At 37.0% G+C, this 24,891-nt stretch overlaps 1 protein-coding gene across 1 annotated transcript in view; it reads left to right on the top strand.

Moving 5' to 3' along the window:
* Positions 1-24,891, top strand: part of MPP7 (membrane protein, palmitoylated 7 (MAGUK p55 subfamily member 7)) — a 108,491-nt gene that overhangs the window by 22,280 nt on the left and 61,320 nt on the right. Inside the window, exons 3-4 of the mRNA XM_009895117.1 lie at positions 20,002-20,079; positions 24,612-24,692. Of these exons, the coding sequence (XP_009893419.1) occupies positions 20,002-20,079; positions 24,612-24,692 (159 nt within the window). The remainder of the gene's footprint in view (positions 1-20,001; positions 20,080-24,611; positions 24,693-24,891) is intronic.

Raw genomic sequence — 24,891 nt, forward strand, 5'->3', positions numbered from 1 at the left:
GAAGAAATAAGATTTAAAAACTTGCAATACATAAGGCTTACTTGTCTGTGCAAATCAAGGATGAGTAATTTACAAGGGGCAATTGCTGTAACTTTACTATGCCTTCAGTGCGATAGCAAAACCTAAACGTACAGATTCACTTTGATGTAACTTCTTCAGTAGGATGACATACTCAATTTCTGTGCTACAGAGAGAGGCATTTCATGCTTTCTTGTTCCAGCTGAACCACTCTAAGGTACCCATGGTGTAAAAATCTTTCCTATTGCTGTAGCGACAGTTTTAAAAACATGGAATTTTCTAAAGTTAGAGCTGTCTTGGATTTGTTTTCAAAAAACACTGGTGCCTCAGTGGGCCATTTAGAGTTGCACATGCGTACATTATGGCCATGTATTTTGCAGCTGTTTCTCCCCCCTTTCATTTTTCTTTCTAAGGCCCAGCTTTTCCCTCAGTGTGTCCTCCCATGTGTGTCTGCAGGCTTCTTCCATTTCTCATCTACTAAGTAAGGATTGGATTATTTCATTGTCTCTTGGGGAAATTAAGACAGTAAGTGTATAAAGATGAAATATTTGTATGCCATGTTGATGTGGCCTTATAAATTCCTAGGGAAAACATTACTCTCATCTTGTTTGCATGTATTTGCCAAGTTACGCTGTCTCATTACATGCAAACTAGATGAGATGTTTGATCTTTTATAGTCCATCAGTGCTGGAGTTCAAAGGTGTTATGAGAGTTGCCAAGTGTAGCTGACCCCAGGACCTAAGGACTCCTCTGTCTCAGCTTCAGAAGCCCAGTCTGGTACCCTGAGAGATGGATGCAGCCACTGCTGTTCCCATTTGCAAGTCCAACCAGTAGTGAGGCTAAGCTCTCATGCCACTAGTCCAGCTGGCCAGAAAGGCTACCACAGGCAGAGCAGTGCCTTTACCCACGTAAGCAACAACGACGCTCATATAAACAAGAAAGCAGACTCATTTCTCCTCTGCAGCTGATCAGGGCTGAAGTTCACCACGCTCCAGATTTTTAGGCAGAACCGCATTTACAGATTCCTCAAATACCAGCACAGGCTCTAAGTCCAACTAAAGTATGTATGTATGGGATAGCTTCAGTACTGCTTTACATTTAGTATGGATATCATCTTCATAAAGTATCTTGAATTTTAATGTGTTGAATAGATTGGTTTTCATGGAAGAGAGCAGGTTTTGTTGAGATTTAGTGGTTAAATAATCCAGTAATAACACTACAGACATACACAACTTTAATCAGGATCAAACCATAAACCAGTGCAATTTTGAATTTCCAAGTTTCAATCATTCTAGGAAAAAAAGTAACCCATGATTGTAATCATGTTAATTGGCATCTAAAATACTAAGCTGGTCATGTTGAAGTTTGGTATGTCATTAAAGGCTAGCTACAATTCATACCACAGAACGTGCCAAGCAACAAAATATTTGTAGTTGTGTGCCTATGCTCTTTCATCTTGAAACATCCACTTTCTAACTAATCCAATTTCTATCTAATTCTAACTACTAATCTGACCAAGGTTTTTTATTGTCTTCTCCTGAAGGAGAAGCAATATTTTCCTTTTGTTGCAGATTGGGTAACCACTAAGACCTATGTCTTGATCACATCTTCTGTCCTGCTTCTGCTCTGTCTCTGTGTTTTCCGAGTACGTACATTGGTCTTTCAGCTGATTAGATCTGGATTATTTTCTATTTATTTTTCTCCTGCTAAATGAATTTTTAATGTATGAGACCTTTAATTCTCTTTGTGTTATGTCCATTTTATTATTTCTATTAACACTTTCATAACCATTCTGCCATGGTGTCTCTGTGGGAATATTTTGCTGGTTTTTATTTATTTCAGCTTTTCCACTGATTTTCCAAACATTTAAGAATGTAGGCAAGAGTGACCTCTCGTATACTCAGGCTGATCATCCAAAGACAGAGTCAGTTGAAGAGTATTCAGTGTATTTCAGATGAGCTGGGGGAGCTCAACTGAGTTACGCTGGATCAATATTTGTAATTTCTTGTTCTATAAAGTATCAATTGACATTTTTGAGTTCTATAAAAGGAAATGTGTTGCCTTTTGTTTTTCTTAATGCTATAACTCATCTATGCCATAAAAATACAATTATTTGGTTAATGATACTTCTTCCTGATGTTATTTAAATTTTTGCTTATTTCTAGTGTTGTATATTAAAATTGTTATGTAAATCAGGCTAGATCATGCTGGCTAATGCTTCGGTTGCATCCCACTTGAAAAAAGGGGGCTGGGACTAGGGGGCTGTTCCTGGTTGGAAACTCTCAGGAAATCTCTTGACATCCCAGGAGTTGATATTTCTGTGTTGCTGGTCTGTGTTTTCATAGATCCTTATTTCTCAAAGAAGATTGCTAGATTTGTCTCTCTATTCTTTCTTATAATAGTAGGGGTGTCCTTACAGCTCCCTTGTCTTTGTTACTGTCATCTCCTCTGTCATTAGGCAATTTCTGCTGCTTTCCACCAGCTGTCCAAAACGTGGCGTGGTTGTAATTTTGTGCACCTGTACAAATACATTTGTGTTACTCCTTCCAATATAAAAAGAAATTAATATATTTGCTTTGATTTGAAGCTTCCTGTAAAATAAGTTTGCACATTTGGATGATTTAGTGCAAAAGCCTGAAGTGCAGTGGACTGAAAAGGTACGGGGAAACGGCATTAAATCTCTCCTAAATTACTGCAATTTTTTCCCCAATATTTTGTCATTTTGTTTCATACTCCTCTTTATCCTACAATACACATTCCACTTCAGCATTGGTGTTTCTCTGTCCTCTGCAGGGAAGGTTCAGAATTAGTTGTATCAATTAACACTACTGTAATTATCTGGCTGTACTTATTTGGGACGTTTTGCTCCTAACTCTCTCCTTTTAAATCAAACACTGTCTTCATCTATTTTTTAATTAGAAGTCTAACTATAAATCTTGTTTGTTGGTATGAATTAATTTATTAGAATCTCATCCCTTTAGTTTAAATTGTAGCCTGACACCTGGGTGCACTGTGCAGGCCTCAGCATCTTCTGTTCTCATTTTCTCTGACTTGTGAAGTACTCACTGCAAGTCTCTGTTGCTGGTTTTTATTGATCTTAATTTTTCCCCCATATCTACATATTTTCTCCACATTTTTCTATTTTTCTGAATTTTCACCTGCTTTTATTCCCAGAAACAAAAGTAAAAGTGACTTTCAACTCGTGCCAAGTGTAGTAGGGAAGAATAGAAGATCACCCTTTACTAACCACCTAAAAGTGCTTTTTAATTTTGCTGTCTATTTGTTACGATCTCACTACTGTATATTTTCATATAAACTTTCGGTCTGGGATATCGCCAGAGATGTGTTTGTCCCTCATTGTCCCAAGTTCTACTTCATTTCTTGTCATCTGTTTGGAAAGTTGTGCCAAGTGTCAGTCACCTCTTTTAGAAATAAGGGCAGACCTGAATGCAAAGCATGTCCTCGTTGGCCTTCTTTGCTTTCATGGCCATGGCTTCATTAAAGAGCATTTAAGCAAATGCTTATTTTCACACTTGTGACTTGTCCTAATACTCTTAAGCACGTACTTAATTTTAGTGATTAGTTGTTTTTTGTTTTGCTTTGCTTTGTTTTTTAACCTGGACTGTAGGCAGGCAGGGAACAGTAATGCTTTTAGCTTGCTCGCCTGTTGGCAGAGGCTGGTAGAGATTTTGCGCGTTGCATTTAAGCACCCTCATGTGCTGCTGCTTTTTATTTGTAAATCTATCTTACATACGGTTGATGTATGGGGGTGTGTGTCTCCTACTGTTAACTTTTGCATTTGAAATTCTTCAGTGTTATTTATTTGCATGACTTAAGTCTCTACAGTTTTTAATGTAAAATTGACTAAAAATCACTTTCTAGATTTCATGTTTGAGAAATGGGATGAATGAGCACGGTTAGTTCTTAAGATTTGTTTTTTAGTGTAGGTGACCTCTTAAATTAATTACTTTGAAAATTTCAAAAGTATTTAATATGTCATTTTATTAGCATTTTGGGCTATGATCCAGTGTTTGTGGCACTTTGATCTGGTTTTATCAAAAGTTGTGTTTGCAGCAGAATTCTGCTCTGATGAAATAAAAGACCTGAAATAAGGGGTTTTTCATGGTTTACATGCTTCAGTGTAGCTTGTTTCAGAGAGTGGTGGATTTTTCTTGAGGTGTGTGACACGGGAACAGAAGAGTAAAAATAGAAAATAGTACTTAAATTGTAATTGTGTTTTGCATGTGTATGAATGCCTAAAAGATGGGAGTTTTTTTTTCTTCCTATCAATAAATTTTCATATGTAGGTACATGCAGCTTTCAGTGTCAGTATTTGTCTAAAATGTAATTTATAGTGGAATAGCATAATGTTATAAATTAAAATGAGATATTTCGGGGCTTGTTTGGTTTTTTTTTTTACATCTGAATTTTGTTAATTACTTGACCTGTGCTGTATCATGATATGTTACATAGGGTGTAGAAAAACCTGAACAGTGGGATACATATTTCTCATATCGCATAAATTGTACTGATCCCACTAGATGGTGCTAATTGATAAATGTATGTCTGTGTGTGTGTGTATATATATTTAATTCTAACTCTAAGGATAGATACCCCTGTCTGTGATTAAAGTTTGGGTTTTGAATGGGTTAATTCTGCATCATTGAGCTGTACAGAAACGATCTCTTCATTATCATTAAGAACTCAGGGAACCTGAATTGAATTGGATCTTGGACTAACTTGCACTGAGTAGAGACTGTAAGCATGGTGTTTACTGTACTAAGCAGGAATAAACCAAACTCTTCGTGATTTAAATTTAGCAGGCTCTGCCTGAATAGCGAAAGTGAAAAAGCACAAGTCTATGCCAAGGTTTCTCAGTCTGTATGCAGTGAGTCCTAGTTTTTGTCTATTTTCTTTAATTAATGTTTAATCGGCGTTTCTCTAAAATCTTAGTTATGTAGAGAATGGAGCTTGATGGAAAAAAAAAACAGTCTGACAACCAGAAGAGCAGTTTAGCCCTCATTCATGTTAGACATCTGTTTACTTGGTGAACAGGTTAAGAAAGTTCTTTCTTTTAGATTGATATTGTTAACAGAACAGTGGAAATCACTTGCTTTTGGGAAGATGTCTGGGAATTAGGTTTTGTATAATGACGTAAAAGTAAAGATCTCAATTCAAATTTGTGATGAGTGTTTAAAAACAGTAATATCAGGAGAAATGAAGATTACAAAGCAAATTGTTTACAAGTAAAACCTACTTGTGGGCAAATGAGAACCTTTTAATGTTTATATAAGTTTTTGTGTTTTCTGAAGGAACGGACAAGGCATTTATTGCAAGAAGTATTAAATCTAGGCATGTATTTGTTTTGTTCTAGCATCGAAATGGTATCTTGAATTTAGCCTTCAAGGAAGCCTATTAGCAGTGAGTTGGAGACTCCCTGCTCTCACTGTGCAGTGCTTCTTGCCATGCTTAGCAGATTTCCAAAGACAACTCTCATCTTTCGGTTCTGTCTCACTTTAAAGCTGCTTCTTCAGCTGTGTTTATTTGACAAAGCAGGACTGAACCACTGTTCATTTAAAACATGCCCTGATAGCTTCTTTATTTGGAAAAGTGTTCTTTCAATTTACCTTTTTTTTTTTTAAAAAAGTGTTATCTCCATATTCTTAGCCAGTTACCTCTTCAGTCCTCTACTTTGGACTCTGGGAATATTTTAATGTGAATGGGTATTAGTATTGGCACAGAAAGTATTGTAAATTTATGTTCGAATTCACTTTATGGCTCTTTCTTTGCTAATCAACATACCAGCATAAAGCAGTGGGAAATAATGGAATATTGTTTTTTCTTCTTTTTTACATTGCTGAGTTAGAGAATCAAATTTAATCACAAGCCATGAAATGTTCAAGTTGCAGTTTTCCTAGGTGTCTCTCAGCAATAAGATGAGAGTTGTTGCTGGTATATTTTGTGCTTAGAAGGATTTCAGATGTTAGCTTGCAAAACCCAATCAGTCAGCTGTTGACATGATCTTTGTTCTTTACATTCTAGCTGCATCCAGTCTGTTTCTTTCCTTTTCCAGTTCACCTTTAGTAGTATCAATATTTTTCTCTCTTTTAGATACTTTTTTCTTTGAAATATTCAAATCTGATATTCAAGTGCAAGAATGATTGTTTTTCTGTAGGACAGAAAGCTGACTTTTCTAAGGAAAAATCCTCCTCCCAAATTCATTAAGATATTTAAATTTAAAGTATCAAACCCCAAATGAAGAAACACTTTTGCTATATAAAATAGTAATATTATAATTGTGCTATTTAAAAAAGGTTTGTCATAAAGCTAAAGAAACTTACATTTCTTAAAATCTGCCCAATTGCAACACTTGAAGTTTTTAATTTTTGATGTTTTGGATCGATTATTTGGAATATTTGTTACACATAATAATTCAAATCAGTTAGGCATATATTTTGCAAGTCTCTGTTATATTACTTACACACAGCGTCATGTCATACCTAAAAAGGAAGCATCTACAGAGTTTTTAAGTGGGGAAAAATGGAAGATTTCCTTAAAGAAAATACAAGTTGGAATGTGGGATTGAAATACTGTACATATGTATATATATTTTTTTTTCCTGATCAATCTAAGTTCATTAGCATCTTGAATGAAAAAAAGTTTTTCGTCAAGTTTTGCATGTAGAACCATTGTAAAAACATCAGCTGTTTGATCGTTGCAGTAAGAATTATTTCCATCTGTATTTAATTGCAACTGTGCAAATTTACTGAGTGCTGTTTCTCAGAACTGAAGGGCTTCAGTGCCATTCCTTTCTTGCTTACATGAAGTATTTTTTAAGTAACAGTGTATTTAAAAAGTTACTTAGACGTGTTGTTTATATGACAACTATATCAGGAAAACATTGCAATTGGTTATAGGTATCTCACTATCAGCAGTTGACCAAAACATATAAGGTTACAATAGTTTTTTCTGATTAAAAGTCATTTTAGTAGTATTGGTTTGAAAATTAAGTACATTTTGTGTCTGTGATCAGTCCTTGTCTTCCTTTTAGTGAGAAGGAAATTGATACTTAGTTCCTTTGGTAATGTGCTCTGAAATCTGGATAAAAAATGGTGTCACAATCCTGAGTATTGTTACCATTTTAAACTGCACCCACTATATATATTTGAAAGCTTTGTTGTACATGTGATCAATTTGCTATGTCTGCAGTACTGCAGAGAAGTATTTCCTCAGATCACTTATAAAGTATGAACATAGAAACATAAATTATGCAGAGAGAGAGAGATGAAATTTGTCTTCAATAAAAGATTTGGGCTGTTGTGTTGTGAATGTTTAATCCTTATCATTATTTTGATGAAAGGAAGAGAGAGAAATAAAGATCCCAAACACTCCTTTTCATTTAAATCTGAATGCTTTGTTCAAAAAGTGGTGTTTATTGAGGTAATAGCAGTGGGGGTGGGTGGGCAAAGTTTGCCACTGAGTGGGAGTCAGTAGACATAAGGGTGAAGAGCCAGAAACTGGAAAGTGCAGTTTGTGACCTGGAATCCTGAGTTCAGTGTTGCACTTCTGAACTTTTTCCTCAAACTTTTACCAAAATTTAAGATGTTTTTACATAGGTCAGTGGGTGTTTTTGGAGAAAAGAACCAATATACTTTTATTTTAGCAAATTGAGGCTGGTACAATTCAGACTGGTATTTGATGGGTTTACTGCTCAGATTTCGTTTTACTTGAAAATCTATTTATGAAGGGTAGTGCATTAAAATTGTAGGGATCTTTCAGCATCCATGGACTCCGGTTTGAAGACTGCTTGTTTCAAAGGAGAAAAAGGTTGATGTTATCTTCTTTCTGTTCAAGGACTTTGTGTCCTTAGCTCAAACAAGAGAGTGGCTTCATTCAACTTTGGAATGATTCTGATGCTCCTTCCTTTGGAAATGGGGTTAAAAGTACAGAAAAACAATGTTGAAAATACTGTATACAGTAGCCATGTAGGCTGTTTGGTTCTAAAGGGGCAGGGAAATTTATTTTGGAGCAAGTGCAACTTGTTTGGCTTTGGTCTGAACTTCCTCTGTCTACCTAGGGACCCTCTTCCTATAAGCAAGGTCATCAAAAACTTTTCTTATTACTGACCAAAAAAAAAAAGTGCATTTGAATGAAGCCTGTGAAATCTCATATAATAGCAGCTTTATTTTACTGTATAAAGAACAATGAATTCAAAGTGAAAAGTGTTTCTTGCAGAAAAATAAACATTTTGAGAAACTCTGCAAGGAATAACTGGGTTTGTAGCCAGTATTTAATCTGTTTTGCTTAACATTGCAAAAATAAAATAGCTAATCCATTAGTCTTATTACCATACGCTTTCGTATTCATTCAGACCAAAATTTCCTTATTCTTGAGTCCTTTCTATTTTTTTGTGATATAGACTAAATATAATAAACTTCTGAGGTATTAAAATATAATTTAAAAAAAGAAAAGCTTTTAAAAATGAAGGAAGAAAAAGGGCAGCATCATCACAGGGTAAGCTATAAAGGAGTTACAATCACAAATAAGCATGTTATAGTATTTTGCAAATGAGAATGAATAAGGAAATGAACATTTCATGTAATTGCTATTTTAATCTTTTAACTTCTAGTAGTTTTAGGATCCTACTTGAATAATAATTATCAACTGTATGAAAATGAGATGGCATGCTGTGGATTATCAGTAGGTAAGGAAAAAGATGTATTGATCATAGGCAGATCGCAAGTAAGGCCACTAGTTAAGTAGACTGGAAAAATTCCAGAAGAGAGCAGTTAGAATGATGAGAAGGCTGCAAGACATGATCCATGGGAGAAGACTGAAAGAGGTTAGGTTTAGCTTAGAAACAACTGGAGATGTACCTAAGTTTTCGTGTTGAAGAGGCCATCACAAAGACAAAGCAATTTGTCCTCCAGGATCAGATGGGAAGGCAGGAAATCAGTTTCCAGCAAAACGCAAGTCCAATGCAAGGCTGCAGCTCCTATGGGTGTAGGATCTCCAAAAGGTCTGGGAGCCAGGCTAGAAGGTGCTCCCTCACAGGCACTGGACCAGACTGTTGGCCTGTCAGGCAATGGTTTGACTCTGCATGTTGCAGGGATGCCGGGCTCCTGCTACGTTGAGGTCCCTGTCCGCTCTGTGTGTGGTACTTGCTCTGCTCACACCCCTGAGGAGCTGCCACCAAGAACTGTTGGCAGAATACAGTGTGGTGAGCAAGCCTTACCTAGGAGATTTTGTATCATCAAAAATCTATAGAACTTCTCCCTGGTTACTTGGCTACGAGCAGGAGGGTTTGGATGGGCTGTTGCCATTGTGTATATGGCCTCTGTCTATTTCTCAAATTGTTCTGTTCAGTTTCTGTACCTGCATATAGAGAGGTTGTGTTTGTCACATTTCCACATTAAACAAAAGTTTCAGGATACATCTGTTCCTTTCTTCCTGATGAAGGTGTCTGGTCTTCATCAGCTGCCCCAACAAGTACCACAGCACCCAAATGAATTTAAATATGTGGCACACTATTTTCAAGGTACTTACCTGGTGTTGCTTTTAATCACATGTTAAGCAAGGAAATGCTACTTTTCCATTTTACAAATAGAGAATGGATGGACTGTCATTCAGGAAGGTGGTGGTGAAGCAGGAAATTGGTCCACTTTATAGCAGGCTCATCCCCTAGAACCTTTGCTTTAAAATGGCTGTGTCTGGACTAAATGTTGTTGCTGAACTTCTGTGCCACTGATCTCATGTTTAATTGCACTCACACCATTCCTTTCTTATCTGTTCTTGTCTCTTCTCAAAATGCATAATAAAAACAACCTCACCAGTCCTCCCTGTCAGGTGTATTTGTTCTGCATTTAAATCTTATTGACAGGTGAATGACTGCTTGCTTACAATGTGCTCTCCAGATTAGGAAAGCTGATTGTCAGGTGCTATAGCTGTTGCTCTAAAATGTTGCAAATTAATTTCATTTTTTAAACTTAATTTTAATGTCTCTCTTTGCTTTTGAGCTAAGGAGAAGGCATGGTATGGTATATGAGCATAATGGAGGCATTTACTAATTTTCTTTCACGTGCTTTGTGATGCTAGCGCGAAGACAGGAAATCCTGAAATTAGAAATATTGGAAGACATAGATCTGCAGGCATACCCCACTATTCATGAAGGATGTGTTTGTTAAAAGTGTCAATAGCTAGGTACCTAACAGATAATGAAGTACTTTTTCCAATAAAAAAGAAACATGGTCGGGAGGTGCAATTTAAGTACACAGAGACAGTGTATGGCACAGAGAAGCAAGAGCAGGATCATCAGGCTCATCAGTTGCTCACTAAATGTCTGTCTTGGTTTTCTTAGTGTAGAAAAAGTGAAAGAGATGCTTTTTCATTTTACAATAAAAATCAAGAGATGGGTCCTCACAGGCCTGAGACTTTGATTAGATATCTGTACGACAAAATCAACTCTGGCAATGCCCTTGTGACCTTGTCCGACTGTTCTCAGAACTGCTTTATCTGTGAGACTGCCTCAAATAAACCCCTGAGTCCCGGTGTTGTTCCTGCCTCTGCCTGAAGCGTCGCATTTTCTCTGTCATGATCATCTTCCTCAGATGGCCCCTGCTCATCAAGGTCGATCAAGGGTAAAGGACAGACAAATGAGGTAATGAGGTATAGTGTTAAATGATTGAAGAGGAAACTCTGAGACCACAGATTTAAAAAAATGGAGAATAGGGTTTTACTGTGCGGCTTGATGCAGTGTGCACAGGCATTTTTCTATCTTGCTGTTTCTGGCTAGATAATAAAAACTAGTTGTTTGGCTGGAATGACTAATAACTCACATGACCTGAATTTTTAGCAAGGCTCTTTTTTGTCTTTAACAAAATTAATACATCATCTGATTTTGCCACTTGAGAAGAGCTGCCCTTATTTCCCTGTGAAGTTGCTTTTTTCCATTCCTAGCATGCTGTGCTGCTTTTATTGGCTTTAATAATCTAATTGATAATAATTGCATGGTATTTGCCATCGCTGTTAACTGGGCACTTCTGCTGTAACAACTCTGTCACACATATAAGCACTCCATAACCAGGTTCTTGCTGAATCAAAGTTCAGGCAGCAAGTGCTTGTTGGGAATCTAAGTTGAAGCCATGGCCTCTCCAGGCAACAGTGCTGATTTGCATTGATAGCACCTGATTTAAAATAATGCTGCTCCAATAACTCTGTAAATCTGTAGATAACACACCATTGTATCATTTTTACAAAACATAACCTGACAAGAAAAATGCCCTTAAATATGATCTAATATAACTCTATTGCCACATTTTGTAACTTAGAAAATTACTGTAATTGTGCATACAGTTCTGAAAATTTATTTCTGAAATTGCGATGCAATTAGAAATTTCTGGAGGAGTTCTGTTTTGAATGTAGGTCACAAGTGATGCAAAAGCAATCCCTCACCGCCAGCCAACTGATGCCCATCCAGTCCCCAAGCAATGGCTGCTTTGGAAAAACATGACGTTACATGGTATGGAATATCTCCTTGGTCAGTGGGGGTCGGCTGTCCCCGCTGTGTCCCCTCCCAGCCCCTTGGCCACCCCCAGCCTGCTCACTGTGGGGGGCAGAGTGAGAACAGAGAAGGCCTTGACGCTGCACAAGCACTGCTCAGGAATAGCTAAAGCACTGCTGTGTTATCAACACTGGGTTGGTCGCAGATCTACAGCACAGCACCATGTGGGCTGCCATGAAGAAAATGAACTCCCTCCCAGCCAAGCCCACTACAACAGTTTATGTCAGACAGTCTGCAGGCTTTCTGATTTTTTTTTTAAAGTGATTTTATGCCATAGCTTAGGATTCTTTTATTATAGTGCAAGTTTTTAGGTTTTTTGTTAAGGTTGTCTAACATTCTTGTTCTGAGTGACTTCTGAGTCTCTACTGTTCAGGCAGAAATACTTCCATGCCATCAGCCTGCTTTTGAATTCTTACAAACTTCATGCTTCAGTGCTTTGGAACAAGGGCTTGAAAGAGAATTGCTCATCTGTTGTGATGAAACTTTTTGCTGTGGAAAATTGGGCCAGAATATCTGTTTTTATGTCTTCAGAGGCTTGCTTTGATACTTGTAACATTCTCTCAAAAGCCTTTCTGCACTGTGCAGTCACTTAATTTATATTTCAGGCAATTTAACGTTACTATGGGGAGTGAAATTCTCTTTGCAAACTTTGAGTAGTTAGCTATGATTTATGCATTTTTATTTTGTTTGTCTTTTGTAAAATACATAATGCTAAATTCTTAGCAATATTCTATGCCTCTAACTGCAATTCAAGTCAATTGGCCTGACTAGAATGTGATTTAAAGGCTGTATGTGTTCTAAGGAAGTCAGTTTTCAAGATGTTACATTGGGTATTTGAAATGAGTTGGCATCTGATTTGCTGCTCGGTTTTTCTACACCTCATGTGTTCGTCATGCCATATTACTGCAGAGTTGTTCCTACATTAAGTTCATGAGTGTGTGAAAGCCGCTATTTTTAATTAAAATTCTGCATCAAGCAAAATATGCATACTCTTTCAGTATAGCTGATGGTATGCAATTATAGTTAGTGAACGTTGTTAAGGTTATTTTCATTTGTTTGATTGTAGTCAATAATTTCGGTGAACTCGCTGTCTAAATCCCAGAGTTAAGGTAGTACCATGAGTGATCGGATGAAAACTCTAATACTCATCTTGAAATCTCGCTGTGTAAATGTTGAGATGTTCATAAATGTGTCCTTTGCAGTCACGAGTGGCCTTGGAATGATTTCTCTTGCTTCAGATATTACAGATGCAGGACACAAATTGCAGATGAAGCCAAAATTAGCACTTACTTGCCTCGCCAGTTTCTCTTTTGCTTTCTTCTTCCATTCTCTTTGTCTGTTGTGGCTTCTTTATGTAAACATGGTCCTCTTTGTAGTAGCATCTCCCTGGTTTGTGGTGCCACTAATGGAATTAAAGTTTTTTGCAAACCCTACATGAACCTGAAACTTTTGTGGACAGTTAACAGCTTCTTCATATAAGAGAGTCTTTAATTATGCATCCATGCAAGAGACTAAGCCAATAAATGCAGAAGCTGCATGGCTTTTGTCAGTGTTTTAATTTCAGACATTCTTGTTGATATATTATGAAGAATATAATGAAGAGAGCAGTTAGGGGAAGTGTTCTGCCTACTATTATGGACTTTCTGCAACAATATACTCGATGACTGTCTTCTAGACATGTCTTGGTGCTTCGTATGTGTGTTTTTATTGGCTTTCTAGTTCAGATCAGGACTGCGTGTTTTAAAGCAATTTCCCATCTTCTCAGCTTCTGCTGCTCCTGCAAGCACTAGCAGTCCAGCACATGAGATGGATTCCTTTCTGCTGAAACTAAACAAGGAGATTAGGGGCTAATGGGTATTCAGCAGATGAGACTAGACGAGGCTAATCCACAGTAAAAAGTATATAGCGTGGTGATTAGGTCCGCAGTGCCAATTGTTCTGTTGCATCAAAGATGGTGTTGCATGTTTTCATGCATGTGTGTAATTAGCCAAATTTTGCAGGTACCTTATCTCCATATTGAGAGATACCTCATCCAATAAAATCATACCCAAGTAAGGGAATGTTTCTATAACCAATAAGAGGATATAAGCCACTGATGTTTCTCAAAAGGTGATGTGCACTGTTCAGAATTACTCTCTGCCTTAGAATGATGGTCAGTACAATCTTCTCACAAGATCTTCTACAGTGCATACTGTCAGGATGGTGTCACTGACATAAAAAAAGCTCTTATCCAGAGCTGTTGATGTGTCTGAGTAGTTGGTGACACCCTTGTGTGGTTGGCAGAATATTTTCACAAATGGGTATGATGTTTCTTGTGTTTTATGTGCTGGTATGCCTCACTGATGTTGATACAGTGTATTTTGGGTTATAAGTGTTTGCCATATATTCCTAAATACACTTATTCTTCACTTATGTCAGTTATTCTGTCAGATAGACTAAGTTTGTCTCCTGTTAACTTTTTGGCACCTTATTCCTCCCCTACTCTTGATTATTAGTAAAAGCTTTGTTTTGATATGGCTCCTTTCTGCATTTTCCTACCTCTTGTTTTCTCCACCACCAATGCTTTTTGCATATGCTTTCCAACAAGGCCTATCTGTAGGCTCTATATCTTGCCCTGGACCACTACAGCATAATACGTCTTCACAGTCTAATTGTCAGGTTTGCTTTCTTTGCCAGTTCCTCCTAAAATTTCGATTGATCAATCCATGTAACAAGTAAAATACTCTGGAGGTAAGAAGGTAAACATTCCTTTAACTTATTCTCTACATAAAATTTACGTTTAGTCCTTGCTCAAACAATTGAGAGATGTGTAGTCATTGAGTACGTACCCACAGAGTAGAGTATTCATATGAATATAAGCATGTGGGCAGCAAGGTAGTTCCAGGTGACTTAAATGTATTGATTGTCAATAATCTGTATTTAGAAAGTAGAAAAAAGAAAGCAGAAGTAAGCGAAACGGAAAAAAAATTTTTGAGATGGAAAAGAGGAGGGGAAAAGAGGACAAAAAGGGAAGGCCGATGTCATGATATAGAGAAGCAGGGATAGGAATGGAGACGGTAGTAAAAACTGAAAGACAAAAGTCTTAATGTTCTGTTTACATCTCAGAATTATTTCTCCTAAGTAGGCTTCTGTCTGTCTTTTGGAAATTTATTTTGCTTTAATGTATAGAACACTTGAAAATCCATTAATTCTAGCAGTTTTCTTCATCTTTAGTATAGCTCATTGGCATTGATGGGAAACCATTTTTTCAAAGCAGTTACAGGGAGCTCTACTTTCAATTTGCTGACACTTTCAGTGTCTCCTTTAAAAACATTCTGTTCTATGCATGAAGCCGTAGGTACATCAAGCAGTTAAAGATTATCAGAATATGCAGGTACATCAAGCAGTTATGCTTGATATGTAGGTACATCAAGCAGTTAAAGATTATGTCTTCAAGATCAGCAAAAGGAGATAACGTGTCTGACATATTTCATTTCTTGGGTGGCATCATCTTACAATGAAAATAGTTCATTTTGGACCTCCATTTTAAATTTTCCAGAAACTTAATACATGGAGACCTCTCTAAAAGATTGCTAATCTTGGACTGTAATACAGATACAAGCTACCCGTTCTGAAGCTGAGTATGTAGTTTGTAGGTGTGTAGCATTATTGTTCTGTAGAGCCTTTCAGGAAAGTCCTGCTTACACAGCTGTACCAGAGCCCACTAGATACTAATAAAATTATTCTTCTATTAAGGGGATTCCTTCCCAGAAGGAGCTGAGGTATTGTAAACTGGTGATATTATTCTGTGTACATGCTTATCCCTCTCCCATGTGTTGTTTTCAGCCATATGATATCAGAACTGTACCTGGAAATTAAGAAATCTAAAAGGAGGAATTAAGCTTATTTTGTAGGATTTTTGCTTAAGATTTTTGTTTTTCTGACTCAGAAAGCATCCTGTGGGGTTTAAAATAGTCCAGGCTGGGGACACTGCAGAAAATGTATTTTGGCTATACTTTGTTACAGAAAGCTTAATTCAATTTCTCTGGGAAAATCCAAAACTAATTTCCCTTGCCTACAAATGTGCCAAAAATTGTATAAATTTGCAAAAGATTATTTTTCCCTCTTGGGGCATATCTTCATAGTAGATTCTCAGTTTCGCAGAACTTTGTAAGTCTACACAAAGTGCCCTACAGTGAAAAGGGTAGGTAGTCATAAAAAAAAACAAAAAACAAAAAAAAAAAACCCAGCAACTTAGTCATCTGTTCAGCAGAACATCTTTATATATTTTATTTACAATACATAACTCTTGCTCAGTCTCATCTGTGAAGAGATTTTCAGGGTTCAAGCTTTACACTTAAATGTCAGAAGAACTTAGAAAATATAGTACATCTGTTCTATTTTTTAAGCATTTTACGGTCCCATACTCTCATATGCTCCGTAGGTTCCTATTAGAGAGAAGGCAATAGTATGAAAGTTGCTGGACATTGGGTATAGCCACAGAATACGAGATAAATTTGCCTTTTTGTATCAAATAAAATTCTTTCGAATGAAGTTCAATTAAATCGTTGTAAATATGAAAAGTTTTATCTTGAATAGATAAAGGCTCTCTCTCCTACTCTTTTGAATCCATTCTCATACTTCTCTCGAAGTGTTTCAGGATGTTTTTAAAGTCTGTTGCAGTTTAATTTCATTGAGAGAGATTTGCAAAGGGGCAAATTACTTGCACCAGCTTGCCTTGTTTTCTTTTTCATTTCTGTGTTTGCCTGGCTTGCGCTGTCTTCATTTTCATCAATGTGGTCACTTAATCCAGATATTTAAATTTCGAATTCTACTTGTGTAAGAGTCGAATTTTGGAAATATAATGCTAGTTGTGCATATATTAGCATGATTTTCAAATTTCAGATATGGGAAAATAATCAGCTTAAAGACAGTATGTGGAGAAGTTGCCAAAATGTTTGGCCATGTGCACAGTAGTTTTTCTAAAGGTGGCAATCGTAAATGCGGTCGTTCATCACTCTGAACTCTAACAAATTCAGAGGCCACCAGGTAAGTTTGCAAGTATGCTCTGTCATCCTTGAAAGGCAACAGAGATGACCTAATCCCCAGTGACTTGGAAGAGGCAAGTGCTGTACCTATCTTAAAAAAAGGCCAAAAGTACTATTTGAGGAACTAGAGGCCAGTCAGCCTTACTGTGGTCTGAAGGAAAGTTACAGACCAAAACATCTTGGAACACATTTTTAGACACATGGAGAGAAGTTGTTTCCTGAAAATGTGGTTTTTGCCTCACTGAAATGTTTGCTTTGTCAGTTGAATTGCATCAAATCTCCTATTTTACTGCATTCAGGAAGCTATTATATATAAAGTGCAGCATACATTATGAATACGTTAGTGATGCAAAAGTTAGAGGTACGCAGCAGCTATAGGAGAGCTGTAGGAAGTAGCATTTTTATGAAATGTATGATAATTTTATGCTGATATGAAAGGTAATCCTCGTGTTTTGCATTGATTGCAGCTTTGTGCAGAGACCAGTCCTTCTTTAATTTTCTTAGGTAACTCCTTTAAATTACAAAGAGATGGAAGACAGATATTGCTGTATAAATATCTGATTAAAAAACCCAGATTCATTTAGCAAACAGGGCAAAATACTACCTATTTAATCAGATGTTTTTGGAAAAAAAAAACAACAACAAACAAACCTCAAATCAACAAACACCTGTATTGCATCTGGAGTGGAAGTGCGCTGATGTTGCAGTGTCTGTTACCATAGAACATGTAATGTTTATCCCTGGAGTCACACATTGTGCCAGTATAGTAAATTAATAAAACTTCCAGCTTGATGCAGTAAGCCTAATATCTAGAACTGTCTAGCAATAATAGTTAAGTTTTCCTATTTACTTGATTAGCTCCTGTTGTTTGCTCTAGGTTTGATTTGTCAGCTAATCTCTACTACTCTTCCATAATCAAATAAAATCCTAATGGCTTTCCTTAAAAGCTCAGCTGAATTCTGATATCCACTGTTACAAAAATAAAAATTTGTTTTCAGCCATTTGCTGGTTATAGGCAGAGCAAGTAACTTGTTAAAGATACACAGTACCTCCTCTTAACCCCCTGTTTTTTTGTTGCATGAATTTACAATTTTATAACATTTTAAAAGATGACTTGCATGAGAATGTCTCTACATTTGTTTTTGTTGTTGTTTTGGGGGATTTTTTTTTTCTCCATCCTTTTTTTTTCTCCCCCCGCCCCCCTAATTTCACTAGTAAAGACACCTGTGGGTTGTCCAGGGTAAAAACAGCTTCATCAGCAGTGGCACTTCTATTTTCTTTGAGACACTAGAAGGTAGCATAGACGACTGCTTTTAACCTCAGAGTTGATGGAAGCTCAGCCTGGATAAAATCAAGATGTTGGCTGAAGCAATCAAAAAAATGATGGATTTGAGACTTTTTGATTTATTACGCCTTTTAGTTATTCAAGCTCACAGTCTAAGTAAATCACAAATTTCTGCTAAACTCCGGGAGCTGCAGCTCCTTGTTTTGTTTAGTTTCTGTGCTTTGTGAGCTAGAAATATGAGGTTTTCCAGTCACTTAGACTTTTGGTGACATCCAATATGAATTAGTCTTACTTTGCTGAGTAAACAATGTCTATATAAGCTATGTAAAATTCAGACTCATGTTCTGGAGGTAATAGTGCTTTGCATTTACTTCCCAGATGAGGTACAAATACTTGCTGTTCAGAACAAATGATTTTAGAACTTAGCAACTGTGTTGTTCTCACACTTCACTTTGACATTTCAGAACTTCGATAGCCTGTAACAAGCCACGTACAGAAATAGTCTTATTAAGATTACAGAAATGATGAAGGAATCGACCAAGAATTAGATCTTGCTATGCCATGTTACATTAACAGAGCATCATATGGCCTTTACTTCAAAGAAACTATAGTCTAAATGAGTAAACAGAGACCGGACTTAGGAAGTGTTAGGAAGCGCGGTAGAAGACAGGAAAAATGGCAAGCACAAGTGTCATTGACGTGACATTATCTTGTTATGGGTGCGGTTATTAAGAGTTCAGATTAAATTCAAAAGAAAGGGCTGGGGAGAAGATTGAGGGAGTCCTGGACAGTGAGAGGGTGAGTGCTGCTGGGGGTAAAAGTAAGAAGAGAAAAGCAAATGTGGATGAGGAGGGGAGGCCGGAGGAAACAGCTGGTGCGTAGCAGATACGATCCTGTCAACTCTGAGTATTTTCAGTGTGCAAAGACCACTGGTTTGGTTGCTCTTTACAGCTGTCCTTGCAGGCTGGAGTCTGTCCCTTTCCTCCCCCAGCAGCTTGCTGGGGAAGGGTAGGGTATCCTTGGGGTTCCCCTACCCCAAGGATGTGATGGGCTCCCCAGCCAAGTCCTGAGCCCTGCGGCCTCTGCCAGACCTCGTGTTCCCCTCCTTGCCAAGCACGGAAGTCCCAGATTTAGCTTCTTCTGCAACTCCCCCAACCATCTGGAGTCCGTGCCTCCTTCAGAGCAGCGAGACTAAAGTAGAAATCTAAGAACGGGGTGTGTTTGCATCAGTTCAGACTACTGTTGTTGTATTTTCAAAAATTTTAATCAATATTTGTACATCTGCATATCTTCAGGAAAATAACGTAAATAAAATTGAATGTTTAATATATTATTTTATGCCATTCTGAAATAACTTTTAAGAAACTTATTAGAAGCTGTAAAATATTTTGGCTCTTTTAAGCTTTCACACAGGAAAAATCTAAATTTTGAAATGCATGACTTGTGGAGGAGGGAAGAGGCTGGGTATTTAAATGATGGTGTATCCTTTCCCCTTTTGAAAGAACCAAAGCACACTGCATTTTTAATGTTGATAACTCCCCATTAAAAACTTTAAATGCTCCTAAATGACTTTAACTTGCTGAAGGACTGCCTTTTTCTTTCAGATGTGCTAGAATTCATACTAGCACTACTTTGCCCTTGTTTCTGAATTATTTTAATGACGGCAGCCGCTCCACGAAGCTGTCTGTCAAGATGTGGGTGGCAGGCTATTATTTCACTTCATAAATCATAATTTACAGGGTTTTTTATATCCATCTTGGGGATAAACACTTTATGCTTTGTGTTTTCAGCAGCAATATAAAATGTAATTGATACTTAAAGCAATATGTTAGAAATATGGACGCAGAAAGCCAGGAGAGAGAAATCACAAATGTTTAGTTTTTCTGTGGGTTGGTCTACATACTGAGCATTTTTTCCATCTGATTTCATATTCTTAGCACTTCAACAGAGGATGATGATGAATTACATTTACATGATTGCTGCCTGTGGGTTACTATAAGGATGTTTCTTTAGTTACAGACACTCAACAGATCAGTTAGCTCAACAGAGTCATTTTGTACCATTTCTCGTGCTGCTAAATATACTTACTGTTTTGTGCTATTGTCTTCCAGATTCATGAAAAACTGCATTATTATGAAAAACAGAATCCAGTGCCCATACTCCATGGTGCAGCAGCCTTGGCAGATGATGTAAGTGTCCCCTGCTGAGATCACTGGTACCAAGTCTCCCAAAAAACTGTCTGCAAGCAGAACTCCTCATAGTGCAAACATATGAATGTAATCCTCTGAGCTGAAATCATAAGAAGCTGCAAATGTTTCCAAAGGTGCTGTCATCACTGGGCTCATTGCTGATATTACTTTGATTTTTATTCACTTGCCTGTTATAAAAACATTGCATCTAGATAGCCTCTTGTTCTGCTTTAGTAACTACGTAATAGAAATTACAGGTTGGAACTCTACTGGGAGGGGAAAAGCTGTCAACTATTAGTGTTTTGAGAAAGTCACAGACAAGAGGAATGCTTTGGAAAAATAAAGACAAATGAGAGAGCAGCATTGCTGACAGAACATGAAAAATGACAGATAATACTACAGAAATAAAACATATGAAATGCCTAGGAAGGAGGCTTGTTAAAAAAAATCAAGAACTATTTAAGAAAAAGTACAGTAGTGATTTATTGATATTGGAGCTCTCCAAATTACCTTCATAACCAAAAAATAAATTGTAAAAGTGGTCGGCATTGATGGAGTAGTTAATTTCCTGTTACTATAATTTTTATTTTAAAGAAAAAAATCCAACCTGCCATTTCTTGCTATTTGGTTAATTCTAGGATTCAGATGAATTGTGCACACACCTGTGTAAACTATGACTGAACCTGAGGCAGGCCAGGATAGAGAAATGTTTAATAAACTATGGTTTAGGTGAAATCCAGAAATCTTTGTTGCAATTGATGATCTCAGGTTGTTTTTTGGAAAAGGCAGTATGTATTAGGATCAGTTTCAAATCTGACATGTTTGAAACTTCACATACTTTACAGATGTTTTAAAATCTTAACTGTCTTTTTATATCATTATTAGCTTTTGGTTTTTAAATTTTACAAGTGGTTAAATGTTGTGAATTGAGAATGGTAGCATTTTAATGAAAAACTAAATTAAACATTTTTGAATTCTATTGAAAAAGGATATAATGTAATTCATCATGTTTCAGTAGGACTAGAGATATATCATGTAACATACCCAATATAATAATGCATTAGCTTTGACATCAGGCATATATTAGTAATATTTTTTTAACCTTCAAGTAGCTTTGAATAATGTTGATAGTAATTTTTAAAATTAGAAAGCTGGTTGAAATTCTCTTCATTAAGTTCTTGGTGACATATTAATAATCCTTGTTAAAATTTGTGTTACGGATCTCTGGGCTAAAATTCTTAATAAGAATCATTTCTTATTTTTGGATGCAAAACTTAGTTCTTGATATTTTCAGAAATGCTGAGCAATCTCATTCTTTGTTCAGCCCCATTTAAAATGTATACTTTTGGAAATCCCCAAATTAAAGTACTCTGTCACTCCTCAGTTGAGAGAGGTCAGGTTTTTTAACCCTATGAATGTATTATTATGTATATATGGTAGTATTTTTAAAACGTACGTATGTTGGGGCATGAGTGTCTCTAGACATCTGCCTACTTTTTAAGCTTAGCTTCTTTTTAAAGATCCTCTTGCTGGTTCTTCATTTCTGCCTGTGTGTAGCTGAACAGCTTGTTTTATGGGCACCATCCCATAGAATGAGGATGTCCTTTGGCAGCTGAAGTCAGGCTAGGACGCTGCAGCATTTTCTGTGTTTCAGTAGTTATCAGCAAACTTTGAGGAAGTTAATTTACATGCAGTGGGTGTTGTAACTCCCAAACCCATGAAATTCCAGGATTAAAGTGCTATTCAATTTTTGGCACATTTCTCTAACTAGTTGTCAGCTCCAGGGATTTAAGAGCACATTAGTGACATAAAACACACTTGTATTTTAATAGGCTTTGAATTAATGTTTTGTTTTCCTAGTGATAGTAGCTGTTCTATAGTTAAACAAAGAAGGAGATACTCTTATTAACAAGTGCATATTTCCTGTTTGATTAAAAATGCAAATTTCAGGTGCTGCTAACTAAAAACTTTTCAAGGGGTGTGTTTTATTCTTGTGTTATTTTATAAAGTGATTTCAGAGGTAACAACTGTGGTGAGCCTGCTTTTCTAAACATTTTCATATTCCTAACTGCCATGCTTTCTCTCTCCTCACCTCCAGTGACTTTTAGGCTGAATTTCCCAGCAGAGGTTCTGTTTGCCTTTTGTTTTGGAGCAGCAGTGTCTGACGTAGGACTCTTGATTCCATGCAAATGTTCTAATAATTGCTGGCAGCATAGGTATATATGGCAAATAAGGCCACTAGTTTATTAGAAAGACTGTTCTGGCAAAAGAAGTTTCAGAACTTTCTCCGGATGCTTTACACCCCCAGGCCCCGGTGCTCCTCATCTCGCCAGCCTCACTCCGCATCTGCCCTTCTCCCATGCTTTGTTTTCTCTTCTCTATAGTGGCAGCTCTTCATAAAGACCTTGGTGAAATGTTATGGTTCCCTCAACAGAGAATTATAGAAGAGGTTCTCAGCCAGATTTTCCTGCAGTCTTTGGCATAGGAAGTGATCGGCACAGTTTCAGTATGCCCAAAGTGTTCCATATAGTTTATACTGCTGCTGGTAACTGTCACAAATCTCAGTACTTCAACAACAACAACAAATAAAAATCCAGTCCAAAACTGCTAGAAGCACAAGAATTAGCTCTAGTGATAACTGTTTGCTTATCTGGAAACATGGCTTTGTGTTCTTCCTTCTCTGTCAATCTTTGTCTTCCTCTTCTATCATGGGGTGTGACATGTGCCTTTAAGACCTTTATGGAAATATTTGGAAAAACCTTGTAAATTATATGAGTGAAAACAAATTTTTAATTATTTCATCTCTGAACAGATATTTTCTAAATTATGAGACTGAAACGTCTGTTAAAGCAATAACAAAATATTCTTTCTGTTTCTCACTGTGCTAAACCTTATATACCTTATTTGCACCACCAAAGCAAACGCCAGTTCTGCTGAACTTAACAGATGCTTGTGCACAATTCGTCTGAGAGAGAAATGCCGAAGCAGTCATTCTTACTGAGTGATTACTAGTTTTCATCAATGAGACACGAATGAATTGATGTTATGCTCTAGTGATGAGTAGTACAAGCTAAAGAATGAACCAAGGGGAACCTGTGTCATACCTGCTGTCATTCCTATCACGGATTATTTTCAGCTTTGTAGAGCTTTTCCGTAGAACATGCAGACTAGATTGCAGTCAGATTACCTCAATGCTTGGCTTTATGTGCCTAAAATATTTCATTTCTGACCTTTCCTGCAGAGATTGTTTTCTAATCTTTCAGTATTAAGACACAGATGTCATTAAGATTAGCATTGATGTATTTGATGGACATTTTTATCTATGAGTTATAGTTAAAAGGCTGTGGGACTGTAGGTGATGGATTTTTGTTTCAGTCCCATTACCCTGTATTAATTTGAGGGTTATAAAAAAAAGTATTCAAACCATGTATGATGTCTATAATTGCTTCTAGAATTGTCTATTATATATAATTATGCAAAATATACTTCTATCCATTTATCTTGACAATTTATACAATATGAAAGTACAAATTTAAAATTAGGCTAGATGAATAAAATTACTTGCTGCAAATAACCAGTCTTTCTTTGAGACGTTTTTATGGTACTGATTTAATGCAAAGAAAATAAGTGATTATCTGAAATCACGTTTTGGATTATGAGCCATGTAGCTTCAGAATTTTAAACTAAAGTTCAGTGTTGTGAAATATGTTTTAGCTTTTCCTTCTTCTGGAAAAACAGTTTGAGTCTGAAGTCCTGCAGTAAAATATGCCTCTTGAGTCCAAATTAGTTGAGAATGTCATGATAAGAAAAACTCAAGACATGAGCCAAACAGCCATGGGATTAAACATTAGACTGCTGCTCTATTGTTCACCAAACCACAATTTTGTAGTATAACCAAACATAAATTACAGATCTTGTTGTTAGGACATAGTTTGTGCATTTTAGGGGTTTGAATTGCTGATGACCTGTTATAAACTATATTATGATTAACCCGCTTCATGTTTAACAAGCTCCTTCCAGTGTATGTGTAAACATAATAAAAGGTTCAGATTGCTTGCACTGTAGGGGCACTTTGCTTTCTTATCCCAGTCCTAAACAGCACAGCTACTGTGGGTTTTTGGAAGCAGTGTGGATTTCACCACCTCATTCGAAACTGTTTTTTATAGACAGTGTCAAAGTTTGATCCAGTCATTTTTACAAGCAGTCCTTTGTCTGCACGCAAAGGACCATTCACTTAAATGAAGTGCTGGGATTTGCCCCCATTGCTATAAATCAGAATGTGATCTGGCTGCACCCTTGCCAGAAATGATTACTTGTGTTAAACTGAGCCAAAAGGCCTGGCTTAAGTCTGGTCCACCGAGGGCCAGAAAAAGAAGCGCGGTGATTGATGGTGTTTTTCTTCATGCTGGCTTCTGTTTGAACACACTGGAAAGTAATAACCTTGAACAAGATAGATTCCGGGTTGTCACTGATGTGCTGGGTGAAACAATGCTTTGCTAATGGTCTTTGTGTCGATTCCATCTCCCACCCAGCTGGCTGAGGAGCTGCAGAGCAAGCCACTGAGCAGTGAGATCAGAGAACTCTTGAAACTCCTCTCAAAACCCAACCTGAAGGTGAGGATGTGTTGCACCTGCCAAGTGCTTTCTGCATGGCTGTCTGCATCTGTGCGGGCGTTCGTCTGCTTTAATGAATATGAGTGCTTTTAAGGAGGGACTCGATGTTAATCGGAAATACCTGTTATGAAGAAACATGTTTAATGTTGCCTGTAAATTACTATGCTGTTACTGATATTTATTAAAAGAATTCAGTGGA

This window comes from Charadrius vociferus, unplaced genomic scaffold (genome assembly GCF_000708025.1).
Source record: "Charadrius vociferus isolate BGI_N301 unplaced genomic scaffold, ASM70802v2 scaffold61, whole genome shotgun sequence".
NCBI lineage: Eukaryota > Metazoa > Chordata > Aves > Charadriiformes > Charadriidae > Charadrius > Charadrius vociferus.